The 15,826-nt window shown below is 39.3% G+C and overlaps 2 protein-coding genes across 2 annotated transcripts in view; one reads left to right on the top strand and one right to left on the bottom strand.

The window, feature by feature from the left end:
- The window catches only part of LOC144491564 (peroxisomal acyl-coenzyme A oxidase 2-like), a 43,442-nt gene extending 30,374 nt beyond the window's left edge, over positions 1-13,068 (top strand). Inside the window, exons 11-14 of the mRNA XM_078209546.1 lie at positions 3,946-4,051; positions 5,298-5,515; positions 8,258-8,390; positions 11,172-13,068. Coding sequence (XP_078065672.1) covers positions 3,946-4,051; positions 5,298-5,515; positions 8,258-8,390; positions 11,172-11,234 — 520 coding nt within the window. The 3' untranslated portion in view covers positions 11,235-13,068. The remainder of the gene's footprint in view (positions 1-3,945; positions 4,052-5,297; positions 5,516-8,257; positions 8,391-11,171) is intronic.
- Positions 13,069-13,083: 15 nt separating this feature from the next.
- On the bottom strand, positions 13,084-15,527 carry kctd6a (potassium channel tetramerization domain containing 6a). The gene is made up of 2 exons (XM_078209547.1): positions 15,423-15,527; positions 13,084-14,381 (listed from the first exon to the last, which is right to left on the bottom strand). Exons 1-2 carry the CDS (start codon positions 15,447-15,449, stop codon positions 13,695-13,697), a joined length of 714 nt encoding a protein of 237 aa, XP_078065673.1. The 5' UTR covers positions 15,450-15,527; the 3' UTR covers positions 13,084-13,694.
- Between the last annotated feature and the right edge of the window lie 299 nt (positions 15,528-15,826).

Here is a 15,826-nt window from a genome sequence, read left to right on the forward strand (position 1 = left end):
CTCTGCCATCTAGATAGACAAGAATAGCAGAAGCATGTGAATACTTCAGCAAGCTCTCTTTAAGCCACACTATTCTTGGAATGGTGACTTGGAATGATATCATCATTCCTTGGCCGTCTTCCTAATAGCATTATAGATGTACCCACACCTGATGAACTGCAGCAGTGAATGTGGCTCACCACCACTTTTTCGAGGACAGTTGGGAACGAGCAACAAATGCTGACCTTGCAAGCAACACTTGCATCCCATGAAAGAATTATTAAAAACTAGAAACTCTTGTTCTTTCTGCTGCCAAAGGCTTAAAGTGCTCATATGGCATTATTTTGTCCAATATTTTAGCCATTTTATTTCCCAGTATAGTAATTAAATATTCAGGTGACCTTCAGGTCTACATTGGGAGGCAGAAATCTTTGCACATCAGCAATCCTGAAGAACATCAGGAAAGATAAAGTTGTGTGGCCATTTAAATTTAAGTGATTCCACTTTGGGGCATACATTTGTTTGTTGGTTTAGTAATCAGCAAAACCCAATAACTGGTAAGAAACTGGCCAAATGGACAGTGCAACATTACACCCAAACCTTATGTTTGATAACAATTGCATAAGGTTGCTTCAGGGAAGTTGGCTTACTTGCTATTCTGAATACTCCCCAAGGTAACAGTGTAATTTCCTTGTAGGAGATTGTGACAAAAGGAGGAGGAAGAGTTAGTATCAAAGAGTTCTAGGCATTAGAGCACATGCTGGACATTTATACATGTATTTTACGGACACAGCCTGCAGTGCCAGGTCCTCGTGTTGTAGTGTAATTCAGACTGCAGTCTGACTACACCTATGGATTTCAGCAGAAACTTGTATTTTATCTTGTATTCTTTCATCCATGAAATTGGACACTTCAAAACCAATCCTCATCACTAATATGAAATAGATTTGCTGATCGATAGGAACTTGTCATGAGGTGTCTTATCATATACGTTATTAAGCGCCTGTGAATGTTTTACAACCTTTTTTGAAACTTTTCTCAGCTATTCCTGCTTTGTTAAAAGCCTTAAATGCTTTATGTAAAGCTGTTTTTTTTCTGATGTAGCAGATAATACTTGACTAATTTGCTTTTGGAAAAATGAAAAAAAAACTGAAGAAAAATATTTCAAACATAAATTAATAATCAATATTGAAACATATTTAAAAACAAAAGAAAGAATTACAAAATGTTCCTCTAAGAGCTCCATCAATCATAGTTTCCCTTATTCCATATTCCAAAGTAAATAAGTGAACTTCAAGTTCTCTTCTGACCAAGTTGGATGCAAAATCTAAATATTATAATATATAAATGAAGTTACGACTCAGTTTGGCAAGACTTTAAGTGGATCTGAAGGGCCTTGTGGTTAACCGCAATTGGCATAGATCTAGTTGCATGAATCTTAGCCATAATTTATTTAGTCTCCCAATGCCTGCTTTAGTCCTGTTGACAGATCCTTGGATCTGAAAAATGATCTTATGTGGAATGTAGAAAGCCATTGACAACAAACGAGTAGCTGAAAACACTAATTGGGAAAGCTGGATGTTGTTTTCAACACAAAAGGCAGCATTGTGGTGACCTCTGTGAATTAAGTATGAAGGTTAAGGAGAATTTGAGGAGTGATTCAGTTGGAACAGGGAGCAAGAAGGCCAAGCCACATCAAGGAGAAATGACAATGATGGACCATTCTCAGTCAGAATTGCAAAATAAACAAAATAGTGATTGTGATTGGGCAGTGATTAACAGAAAACAAACTAACCCACTGTGATAGAACACATGCCAGATACTATGGATAGTGAAAACAGATATACAGTGTTGAGGGACAATGGTGGCACTTTACTAATGATTCATTAGATTATAGACTGACCAAATAAAGGTGTCTTCTGAGATCTACAAAATCTAATGACTTATTGAAAATATTCATAATTCAGCACAATTAATGTAATCCCAGGATCAGGTACCTTATCCAATTGAAGTGTCCATAATCTACTTAATACTTTTGTTATGACAAAACTTTCCAAGCAGCTATCCTGAAAGATCCAAATTATTCTATCAATTGGTCAAATTTGCAGATGTTAAGACAGAAGTCAATGAAGTATACAAATAATTCCAAAAGACCTTGTAACATTTTCTATAGGGTGGAAATTTTCTGATGAAATTGAATACATATAAAAGTAAGATGCATTCACATAGATTTTCTACTATTCTCCCAGTGCAATTTGGGAAATGGTTGTTCATGATTTTCTGTCCATTACAGTAAAATAGAAAATCTACTTAAACTTGATGAATGGCGTTGAACTAGCCAGGAAACAGCTTTATAACATCAGGCAGTGATAATAAGATCAGTACAGGCAACATCTAATTATTGCAAAGCAGTAATTATCAAAGTAAACAGAATAATAAATTATATTGCCAATACAAGTCGGATGCAATTGTGCTGAAACTGTACAAGGCTCCAGTCAAGCCCAGTGCTGAATCATGCATTTATTTCTAATTACCAGGACATAAGATAAAGTTTTGAGGCCTGGAGGAGGCACAGAAGAATGATCTGAAAATATTTGCACAATATAAAGATCCCACCCACTCAACTTTTACAATTTATTATTACAGCTGGGAGTTTTAATTTTCAGAGTATTGCTCACCATCGGGAAAGAAAAAAGGCTTGAATTTATATAACAACTTTCACAACCTCAGGATGTCCCAAAGTGCTTTACCACGAATGAATCACTTTTGAAGTGTTGTCACTGTTACAGCCGCCAATTTGCACACAGCAATATGATAATGAACAGATAATCTGTTTAGTAATGTTAGTGGAGAAATAACAATTGGCCAGGACACCAGGAGAGTTCCTCTGCTTAACCTGATAAGGCCTCAGTTTTAACATCTCACTCAAAAGATGACACTGCCAACAGTGCATCACTCTGTTGATACTGCACTGGAGTTTTAGCTCATACTATGTTGTAAAAGTTTCTGGAGTGAGATCAACGACTTTCTGTCTGAGCCAGAGATGACAATGAAGTGAGTTTCCAATTATGGACATGATAGTGACGACACCCTATGTGAATCCCTTCTTAGGACACCCATACTATAAATTAGAATTCATGTTATTGGAATTAAATCTTCATTCGGCTAATAGGGGATAACATGAATCCTCATATTCTAGGCTAACGTGAAGGGAACATGTTTGGAATTTCTTCTTCTGAAGAAAATCAACTCTGAGCTACTATATTGTAGGCATAATTAACTTTTGAATTAGTTTTTATTATAAAATGCTAGTCCATCTATTTTTTCATGTCTACATTTTATCCCATTTGTTTAATTGTGATATAAGGCACATCTATTTAATGTTATTCAGGGTGCTAGGCACTCAGAATCCTTCCCTAAATAATTTAAATAAATGCAATAACTTGAATGTCAATATCGTAAAACCAGCCTCCCATCCGTTGACTCTGTCTACACTTCCCGCTGCCTCGGCAAAACAGCCAGCATAATTAAGGATCCCACACACCCCAGACATTTTCTCTTCCATCTTCTTCTGTCGGGAAAAAGATACAAAAGTCTGAGGTCACATACCAACTGACTCAAGAACAGCTTCTTCTCTGCTGCCATCAGACTTTTGAATGGACCTATCTTGCATTAAGTTGATCTTTTTCTACCGCCTAGCTATGACTGTAACACTACATTCTGCACTCTCTCGTTTCCTTCTCTATGAATGGTATGCTTGTCTGTATAGCATGCAAGAAACAATACTTTTCACTATGTTAATACATATGACAAAAATCAAATCGTATTTAGTAGAGCAGAAATCACTTCTTTGATGTAATGAATCCATACCCTCCACAATACACTTTAAATAATATCTCGTGAAGAATCAATTTGTATCTTAATTAAGCTGCTTTTCAGCTTACTTTTGTGATCTATCTCTTTCAGGCTGATTAAGGATGCCGGGATCAAGTTGCAGTCTCTCCTTCAGTCTGGAGTTGAGCAATATGTTGCCTGGAATAGCACTTCTGTGCAGCTTGCAAGGGCTGCTGTTGTAAGATTATAGTTTAGATGTTCTCATTTCCTTGTTCAAGAAATAGACATTAATTCATCCATAATTATCTTGCAGTTAGATTTCCTTTTGAATCACTTATTTTTCTTGCATAATAATGGAATAATAAATTTTCTTTTCTACTTGTTGGATGCTGATGTCTCTAGCTAGGCCAGCATTATTGCCCATCATTAATTGCGCTTGAACTAAGTGCATTTCAGAGGGCATTTTTGAGAGTCAACTGCATTACTATAGATCTGGAGTCACATGTAGGCTAGACCAGGTAAGGATGACCGATTCCATTCCCTAAAAGGACATTTGTGAACCAGATGGGTCTTTACAGCAATGGTTTCCATCTTTAGACTTTTAATTCCAGATTTTTTTTTGAATTCAAATTTCACCATCTGTTGTGGTGAGATTTGAACCCAGGTCCCCAGAGCATTACCCTGGGTTTCTGATTTAGTCCAGCAACAATACCACTGTGCCACTACCAGCAACAGCTTTATTTATGACACTTGTATCACAAATTGATTTCACATGGCAGAATAAGAGAACTTTAAAAAAAACGTGTTGGAGTATGAGAGGGAAAATCACCAATAATCAGAACCTTGATTTGTTCAGCAAAAAGAAATGTACATTTCGATTTCATGCATGGGATGATCCCATTGATGACACTGGAGGAAATTCCCGAAGCAGATTAATTGATGCATGAAGTTTCAAAAAATGTATGAATGGTTTACTTCCTGATAACATGGGTAGTTTAGATTTGGACTACAAATAACCAAATCAATGCTGTTTTGCTACATAGCATCATATTATACCATCAAGCTTCATAATTTTTTCAACTTAAGATTCCACATCAGTGTCTTCTCATTTCTGTTTTTACATTTTGTGTTGATTTTATATCAGTATGAGGAGGCATTGAAGAAAAACATATAGCTTGGAACAAGAAAATTAATTCAGCTCAACAAACTTGTCTAGCACGAGATGCATCCAAAGAATTCTCTTTCTTTCTGTCAAACTTGATATTCCTTTATTGAAAATTCCTGCTTTTCAACTGGATCTTCCAGCACTTTCCTGGTAAAATGATTTTTTGTACACAAATCCCCTGGATCTATGCATTAGCAAAGGAATGAACTGCAATAGAACTAGTTCACCCAACCCTTTGTAGGGAGGAAATATATAATCCATTTTCAGGGTTCAGGGGCTCTGTTTTATCTATACGTGTTTTCTTTGATTTTTTTTTCAGGCTCACTGCCATTATATAGTTGTGAAGAACTTTGTTGAGAAAATGGAAGGATTAAAGTTTGAGCCTGAAATTCAGCAAGTGATCAAAATGTTGTGCGATCTTTACGCGTTGACTGGCATTCTGGATAATGCTGGAGATTTCTTATATGATGGTTTTATGACTGGAAAACAGCTAGACTTGGTGACCGCCTGTCAACTGGATCTTCTAGCTCTTGTCCGGTAAAATGATTTCTTGTGCACAAAGAATTTAAATGAGGAAAAATATTTGATTGCATCTGGTGCATTGTGCAATCTTCAATTAATAAGAATGAAAGATGAAGCAAAAAGTTGCTAACAATTGCAGAGCAGATTTTGTTATCGTAAACTACAATCATCTGTTTTTGAATGCGAATGATCAGATCTATTTTTCAGAACAATATGCAGAATATACCTTTTGCATCATCTCCTGTCTTAGAGCATGCTCAACAAATTGCTGCTAACTTAGTACTGCTGCAAGTACGATCAACGATTTCGTTCTGATGCATGCTTTATATTTGATAATTGAAAATGTTTAATGAATATTGCAAGATACAAAAATGTTATAAAAACAGTTCAGTATATGAGTTTAAAAATTTCTAGACAGTCCACTTGAAAACTGTTTGATCCAAAGCCTAAATTAGCTGGAATCTTATTAGTTGTATGTACAGTAGTAAAGTTTATTGGAAAAGCCAAGGATTTTAGCTTCAGTTTAATTTCATGTCTAACACTGCAAGTTACATTCACTTTCTAGAACAGATCTCTAGGTCAGAAAATCAAAATGTTGGCAAACTCACTTTGGAAAGAAAATAGTAGCACAAGCAGAACTTCTGCTCCCCTAGCCAAACTCTTCCAGTACAGTTAGAACACTGGCATCTACCCAACAATGTGGAAAATTGCCCAGGTATGTCCTGTACACACAAAGCAGGACAAATCCAACCCGGCCAATTACCACCCAATCAGTCTACTCTCGATCACCAGTAAAGTAATGGAAGGGGTTATCAACAGTGCTGTCAAGCAGTACCTGCTCAGCAATAATCTGCTCAGTGATGCCCAGTTTGGGTTTCGCCAGGGTCACTCAGCTCCTGACCTCATTACAGCCTGGGTTCAAACATGGACAAAAGAGCTGAATTCCAGAGGTGAGGTGAGAGTGACAGCCCTTGACATCAAGGCCGCATTCGACTGAGTGTGGCATCAAGGAGCCCTAGCGAAACTGGAATCAGTGAGTATCAGAGGGCAAATTCTCTGCTGGTTGGAGTCATACCTGGCACATAGGAAGACAGTTGTGGTTGTGGAGGGTCAGTCATCTCAGCCCCACGACATCTCCGCAGGAGTCCCTCAGGGTAGTGTCCTAGGCCCAACAATCTTCAGCTGCTTCATCAATGATCTTCCCTCCATCATAAGGTCAGAAGTGGGGATGTTCGCCGATGATTGTGCAATGTTCACCACCATTCGCGATTCCTCAGATAATGAAGCAGTCCATGTTCAACTGCAACAAGATTTGGACAGTATCCAGGCTTGGGCTGACAAGTGGCAAATAACATTCGTGCCACACAAATGCCAGGCAATGACCATCACCAATAAGAGACACTCTAACCACCGCCCCTTAACATTCAATGGTGTAACCATCACTGTCAACATCGTTGGGGTTACTATTGACCAGAAACTCAACTGGACTCACCACATAAACACAGTGGCTACAAGAGCAGGTCAGAGGCTAGGAATACTGCGGCGAGTAACTCACCTCCTGACTCCCCAGAGCCTATCCACCATCTACAAGGCACAAGTCAGGAGTGTAATGGAATACTCCCCACTTGCCTGGATGGGTGCAGCTCCAACAACACTCAAGAAGCTTGACACCATCCAGGACAAAGCAGCCCACTTGACTGGCACCACATCTACAAACATTCAATCCCTCCACCACTGACACTCAGTAGCAGCAGTGTGTACTATCTACAAGATGCACTGCAGCAATTCACCAAATTCCTTAGACAGCACCTTCCAAACCCATGACCGCTTCCATCTGGCACCACATCTACAAACATTCAATCCCTCCACCACTGACACTCAGTAGCAGCAGTGTGTACTATCTACAAGATGCACTGCAGCAATTCACCAAATTCCTTAGACAGCACCTTCCAAACCCATGACCGCTTCCATCTAGAAGGATAAGGGCAGCAGATAAATGGGAACACCACCACCTGCAAGTTCCCCTCCCAGCCACTCACCATTCTGACTTGGAAATAGATCGCCATTCCTTCGTAGTCACTGGATCAAAATCCTGGAATTCCCTCCCTGACGGCATTGTGGGTCAACCCACGAACATAGACTGCAGCAATTCAAGAAGGAAATCATAGAAACCCTACAGTACAGAAAGAGGCCATTCGGCCCATCGAGTCTGCACCGACCACAATCCCACCTAGGCCCTACTCCCATATCCCTACATATTTAACCAACTAATCCCTCTAACCTATGCATCTCAGGACACTAAGGGCAATTTTTTTTTTAGCATGGCCAATCAACCTAACCCGCACATCTTTGGACTGTGGGAGGAAACCGGAGCACCCGGAGGAAACCCACGCAGACACGAGGAGAATGTGCAAACTCCACACAGACAGTGACCCAAGCCGGGAATCGAACCCAGGTCCCTGGAGCTGTGAAGCAGCAGTGCTAACCACTGTGCTACTGTGCCGCCCGAAGGAGCTCACCAGCACCTTCTCAAGGGCAACGAGGGCATCGTCGGCTGGCCATCATTTATTGCCCATCCCATGTCCCACGAATGCATAAAAAGAAAAGTTAAGTTGTTGTATTATAGCTTATAGTAAGCCACAGAAATGGAATTCCAGACCTCAGACTGTAGTGAGCAATACCAATTGACAAGCTGTATTCCTAATATACATACAATGAATATATACAACTGTTTCTTACAAAAAATACTGTCTTTAGGAAGAATGCTGTCTCAATAACGGATGCGTTTGATTATCCTGACAAACAGCTGAATTCTGCTATTGGCAACTATGATGGCTATGTTTACGAACGCCTCTACGAATGGGCTCAGAAAGCTCCCACAAATGCAAAGGTACTTCAAGCTTCATTTGTTGGTAACTGTAGGACATACAGCATTCTCAGTGATGTTGCCTGGGAAGATTTCCTTTGAGCACTAACTGTAGTGAAATACGAGAAATCCGCTTCTTTTCCCAATCTCCCCTCACACTGCTGGCCTAGCCAATCACCTTCAAATCCCAAGAACATTTTCTTTTTAAATGTAATTTAATCCTCTGGTTTCTGAGAGTATAAAATTTAAAATATAAACTGCTACACTTACTAGAGGAAGGAACTTTGCATCTGGTAACTTGGGACTTTTGTACTATTTGTGTAAACCATGAAACGACTAACCAACATTAACTTAAGTTATTGAATACAAACGTTAACTGCCGATTTCACTCTGCATTTCCCCGCTAAAAATAGAGAAAGGGATTAAATCAAATTGGCCCAAGACAAATCTGATATAAGTTCTACTTCAAAATTTACATTATCTTGTCCAAACAGTGACATTTACTTTTTTTCCAGGCCCATGTTTATATAGGTATGACATAAATTAAGCTAATTTTATAAATGCGTAAGCGTTGACCACTAACAGCAAATTGTAAAGTCAGGTACATTCTTCTTGCAATTCCCCCTTTCGCTTTTGGCAAGTGCACATCTAAATACCCGGTTTGTACTGCTGGTGAGCCCAAATAATTACATAATATAGAGTATGTGGATTGGTAAGTTCTCCCCTCATCCCATAATATCCATTGAATGCCAGTTCAGACACCAGCCTTGTGACTAACACTATACATGCTGATTTGTATTTTCAAAGTCAGTATGAAAGAGAAAGAACGTGCATCTACATAATGTCTCATGCTGACGTGTTAAAGGTGCTTTACAGCCAATGAAATATTTTTGAAGCACAATCCTATCTGCTTATCTGGGCACATGCAGAAGCCAAGTTGTGCATACAAGTCCCATGAACAGCAACAAAATTAATTATCAGTTAGTTCGTTCTGATTGCACGTGTACAAGGGATAGATTGTGACTGGGATATTAGCAGAACTCTCCAATTTTATCCACTGGGCACTGGTTTTATGTCTCATTTGAAATATTGCACCTAACAGTGCAGCACTTCGTCAGCACTGTGCTACTATCACCTTAGATTATGTACTTAAGACTTGGGGTCAGGCTTGAATACATTGGTTAGTAATGCTGCCTCACAGCGCCAGGGACCTGGGTTCAATTCCCAGCTTGGGGTCACTGTGTGGAGTCTGCAAGTTCTCCCTGTGTCTGCGTGGGTTTCCTTTGGGTGCTCCGGTTTCCTCCCACAGTCCGAAAGATGTGCTGGTTAGATGCATTGGCTATGCTGAATTCCACCTTTGTGTACCTGAACAGGCACCGAAGCATGGCAACTAGAGGATTTCACAGTAACTTAATTCCAGTGTTAATATAAGCCCAAGTGTGATGCTAATAAACTGAACTCAAGACATTGAATCAGTTGGAGAGCTACCGCTGAGCTAAGGCTTATATTAACAAAAGGGAGAGAATTTGCAAGGCTAATGGAAAAGAGCCAATGAGTGGGATTAATAGCTTTCATTGATCAGGTATGGTGGGTTGAAAGTCACTACCTGTGCTGTATCATTCTATGGTTCAGTAAGGTTTTGCACTGAATTCCACTGAGTTACTTTCCCACTGCTAATGAGATATTTCCCACATCCTTTTCCTTTCTTGCATTCTTATCAGCCAGAGCAAATTACTTTTTATTTGCACAACCATAAATGAAATTCCAAATTATGTTGAACAGTAGATGGGATCAGCCAGGACATTTGCAGAAGGGAGAATTGAGAGATTTGATGGTGGTGCTCAAAATCATGAGAGGCCAGGACAACGTGGCTAGAGAGCAACTGTTCCTATTGGTGGAAGGATCCTGAATCAGAGGATGCTAATTTGAGGTGATTGGTGAAAGAAGCAACATGAGAATTTTTTTTTACACAGCGAGTGGTAAGGATCTGGAATGTACTACCTGATGGTATAGTTGAGACAGATTTAACCATAGCTTTTAAAAGGGAATTGGATAATTATCTAAAGAGAAAAGACTTGCAGGGCGAGAGGGAATGGTGAAGGAGTGGGCCTAGCCAAGTTGCTCTTGCAGAGCCAGCATGGACATATTGGATTTTATGATTCAAGATTCACAAAGGTTGTTCCAAAACAACCTTCAGTCTTCAGGTATATCCGTCAAGTAACATGGCAATCCAGCACTACCTGCAAGGGGTGGTGCTCAGGGTGCATTTTGATCATCACAGGGATACAGAACAATTTTTCAAGAATGTGCAATACTTGTGAGACGTTAGCATCACCTCATATTAAGTGTCACTGCTACATGTTTTTGTTCCTGCGTATATTGTACTTAAATGTAATAAAAGCTGCTACACATTCAACCGTATAAACTAGTTTCATGTGATTTTGCTCTCTGGATATGCATTTAAAATATTTTGATTTGTCATGTATTCATATACAGTAAAAAGTATTGTTTTTTGTGCACTATACTGAGCATACCATACAGTGAAGGAGAGAGTGCAGAATGTAGTGTTATAGTCATAGCTAGGGTGTAGAGAAAGATAACCTTAATGCGAGGTAGGTCCATTCAAAAGTCTGATGGCAGCAAGGAAGCTGTTGTTCTTGAGTCGGTTGGTACGTGTCCTCAGACTTTTGCACCTTTTTCCTGATGGAAGGTGGGAGTTTGTCCGGGTGCAGAGATTAAGATGTAGCAATTCTTTTAATTTACAGTGGCCAACATTTAAATAGTTTACTGATTTTGTTTCCACAGGTAAATCACGCATACGAAAAATACCTGAAGTCTCATTTTCAATTAGCACAATCCAAACTGTAATACTGTTCTGCATTGTTCTGCTAATTTTAGTGGTTAAAGCTATGCAAACAGCATGGAATACTAATCATAAATGGCAACAGGGACTATTAACAGCCAGATTTATTCACAAAAATTCAAGTATAATGCAAAAATCAGTAATTGATCTAAGGTTCAATGTTAATGTTTAACTTGTTTACAGATTGAATGTACTAATTTTAAACCTCAGTGCCTGGACTATTGCATTTATATATTCAGCAAATTACGGATATAAATGTATTATTTTGTGCTTAAAATTTTGCAAAATATTTTCTGCATCTGGACATTTTGCTAATGTCAGCCTTTATGAAAGAAACCCAGGAAGATGCTTTTTTTCCCATTACCAACAATATGTTTGAGAACTAAATATAACATTTAAGGCATATGGTTGCATTTCTCCCCCATCCCTATCAAATCTTCTCACCTGCATTTTATACTGGGTTATAGTTGCAGATACACTCGTCTTTTTGAAATATATTTGCAGACTGGAAAGATAGAATTCAAATTCTCCGATGGATTTAACAAAATTTCATTTGGTGAAATTCTAATCCTGCAAATGTATGTCAGATTGTTGATCAAAATGCCCAACCAACACTTGGGAGAGCGGATTCCTCATGCATGAGAGAACCATACAACAGACACTATCTGGATTGCATTGTAGAAATTTAAAACAGCACATCCTAAAATCAAAGAGGCAGCAGAACAGAAATTCATGATCCAATAATAAGGACAAAGTTACTTTTAGAACTATTTGGTTAATGTCGAGAACTAAAATGTCAATTCAATACTATATTAGGCGAGTTCTCAGTTTCAAATGTAATTGCAGAATTACTGTTTCTTCATGTGGGTTTACCTACACCTCAAGGATTGCAGCAGTTCAAGAAGGTAGCTCACACCTAGGGATGGGCAATAAATACTGGCCTCACCAGTGATGTTCACAACTATAGAATTCCTACAGTGCAGCAAGAGGTCACCTGGCCCATCGAGTCTGCATCAAATCAGGGGGAGGTGGTGGCGAAGTGCTGAAACCAGAAGTAGGGGGCATGGCCTCAAAGAGGAAGCAGATTTAGGACTGAGTTGAGGAGGAACTTCTTCACCCAGAAGGTTGTGAATCTGTGGAATTCCCTGCCCAGCTAAGCAGTTGAGGCTACCTCATTGAATGTTTTTACAAGGGTAGATACAGTGAAGGAATTAAGGGTTATGGTAAATGGGCAGGTAAGTGGAGCTGAGTCCACGAAAAAATCAGCCATGATCTTACTGAAGGGCAAAACGGACTGAGGGGGCCAGATGCCCTACTCCTGCTCCTAGTTCTTATGACTCCAAAAGAGCATCCTATCCAGATCCTTCCCTCCGCAATATCATTAAGGGGCAATTTTTAGGATTGCCAATTCCATTAATTAATTAAAAGAAATGTAAATCCCATTCAGTTCAAAATTCCAAACTTTATCAAATAAATTAGTTTGAATAATACTGCTTCACCTAAAAGAATAAATGAATTTACAACCCACTCTGCTCAGTAAAATTGCTGGTGGTGATAAATCTTCATTCAGAGTCTTTATCAGTCTTAAAATGACATTGGCTGTTATTTAAGGGTGAACTTAGCATCTTTTGTTTGCAACAAAAATTCTCAATTATTGTGGTCATGTGTGAATAAAATTACCCATCTTGGCTATACAATGCAGGTAATGACAAAAGGCTCATTAAATCTCAATGCTACAAAGGTTTACTCATGTAATGCAAAATAAATATAAACACATCTCTCTGTATAGTTTCTGTAGAATCATCAACTCAAATTAAAACTGTCACATTGCACAACTTGAATGTGAACTGTTTCTGAAAGCATTTTTGATTCTTAAAGCTTCAGTTAAAGAAAATGGAACATATGGTCTGATTCTGCACTGGAGCTAAAGGTGACCAGTTTGAATGCTGTAAAATTGAGAATTTTGCAAAGGTCAAACATGTTAAACTTGTATGAGTATCATATAAAATCTCCCAAATTTAAAAAGTCAGCTTGTTATATTAATTTTAAATACATATTACTGATCAGGTAGATTTTATACATCAAAATATTTAATTATACCACAAGAAACATGCACAAAGACTAGATTTTGATATATTCTAACATTTATTTCATAAGTACATGTAGGGAACAAACAAGGAAAGGCTACATCAATTTCACGTATTTTCCATAAATTTAAATCTATTATACTGTTAAAAAGTTAATCATAAAACTTCAAAAGGAATCTTACACATTTAATACTTCAACATCATTTGGTTACAGTATGCATAGGAATACTTTGCTATTTTACAAAATGTAACTTTACAATAGAAGTTGTAGAACTTAGAAATCAATACATGGTTACCTGGGTATTCAATTAAACTGTGCCATATAGTGATCCATTACAGTCCATCATGTGGTTACATGGTTTAGCATTGTAAAGATAGTCAATCTTCAATTTTTCGTGCCAGTCTACAAAAGGTCCAGTTGTGTTCCACAGTGTTCTCATTTGCTCTTTCACTCATATGATGTACCCTCGTCATTTTGATGGTAAAACCTTGCTTTGCAATGTATTCCATCAGATGAACACGAAGAGACACCTCCTGGTGATAATCACAGGGTCCGAATGTGAAGGACACCTGGAAGTCTCTGGTATCCATCATGTGTTTATTCCATTTTGTGAAGTGGTTTGAGATACCCTCCAGCAGCGAGTGAACTTTAGTAGTTATAGTCAGTTGTGTGATTATAACAGCTACTGGATTTGAATATTTGGAAAGCTTGCGGGTGCTGGACAGTTCCACCACCTCCTCAAATGTATCTAAGGAGTAAAGGGGCTTGGGGTCATTCAGATAGTGAATCAAAGGCTCTATCTGATAAAAATCAGCCTCTTTTCTCAGGAGGTCGATTTCTTTGAAGCCATGAGGTAATGTTAGAGCTGCAGTCCTTAAAAAATTCAAGATGTATCTGAAGAGAGGTCCATCTCTATCAATGAAATAGTTTCCTTGAGAGTCTTTGGCAGTGGGAAAATCTCCCCTAAACATTACTCCTAACATGGAGTCTGGATATCTAGTTAACGTAGATATTGATGTTGAATACAAGTGTCCTCCTACATTAAGGGTGACTGGATCAGCCATCTGAAATGAAAAAAACTGGGACATGAATAGTTATCCCACAAATGCTTTGTCCCTATTATATTCTAACAGTCAGACTGAACTGTCGTACCTAATTTATATAAAACTGAAACCTTTTTCAATGTGTTTAATTTATTCAACCCTCAAACGATATTTTGCTGGAATAAAAATCTCTTACCCACACAATTTAGGGAATCTGTGGTGTAACGGACGTCCCAAGAACAAAGAACGGCTAATATTGAAATTCCAACCATGGGACGCAACAAATTCACATTAAATACATCATTCTCTACCCAAACGCCGAATACAAATTCGTATTTTAAAGTTGTTTTTTCCACATCCAAACTCAAATATTAGTATGTACTATGCTCTCAAGACTGACAGACACAATTAGATCACTGAAACATACTATATTTGTTTAACATGCATGAGGTTACTTATGGAAAAATAATGTACCAGGGCATTAAAATGTCCATAAAAACAATACTGTGGAAATCTGAAACATAAACAACGTTCAGGCATATTCATCAATACAAATCATGTGTTCTTTTCTTCACTTTATCTCATCTTTAAACAAGACTGCTAAAGCCGAATGGGTGGGTAAACATTAATATACAATGCAAAATGAATCCATTTGCTACAATAGCTCCCTGGTTCAGGCATTGGGGGCCGGAAGGGGGGGTTGGTTCTTGGAGAGGAGTCTTTCAGATGTGAAACCAGCCTGTGTTTCCCAATCTGTTTTCCCTCCTGACATGAGCTCAAACATAAGACTGGGTGGGCGCTGAGGCAGCGGCAGGGACAAGGCTGCCCGCCTCTCGGCGTTACTGGCGGCAGCCACAGCCTCGGGAAGGTCAGTGTTCAGCGTCGGCCGGTCGAACAGGCGCCACGCAGCACCTCCGGCTCGATCCCGAAACCAAGCCCCGGGTCTCTCCGGCCACAGCGCGGCCCACTACTCCACACACATTCATCCACCCATCCCCGCGCGCGCCAACGAGAGGCAATCCTCAGTCAGAGTGAGGGCAGCCCCCGCCGCCCTGGCCTCACCGCCTGGCCCCAGTCTCCATTATCCATCCGCTCCACTCTCTCCGATCCAAAGCTCAGCACTCTTCCCCCTGCAGGGAGATCGATCTCTCCAAGCGCCAGCTTCGTGCGCATACGCAGGCGGCGAGCATGCGCACTGGGGAAAGAGCGAAGTGTGCCATTTTGAACTGGGCGCCGCCATCTTTGATAAAGGCAGCGCGGATTCACTTGAGAGAAACAATAAAAGCAGCAATTTGCGGGAGGTTCATCTGACAAAGGTTGTGGGTTTAAGGAAGGAAATCCAGAGATATTCAAGGGAATTTCAGATTTTAAAATATATTCTTGACACCCAAGTTTAATTTATAGCCCTGAAGTATTGCCCGAATGGCTCAGAAGCCTTCCAGACGCATCAATGGGACTAGTACAAT

Source organism: Mustelus asterias, chromosome 3 (genome assembly GCF_964213995.1).
Source record: "Mustelus asterias chromosome 3, sMusAst1.hap1.1, whole genome shotgun sequence".
Lineage (NCBI taxonomy): Eukaryota > Metazoa > Chordata > Chondrichthyes > Carcharhiniformes > Triakidae > Mustelus > Mustelus asterias.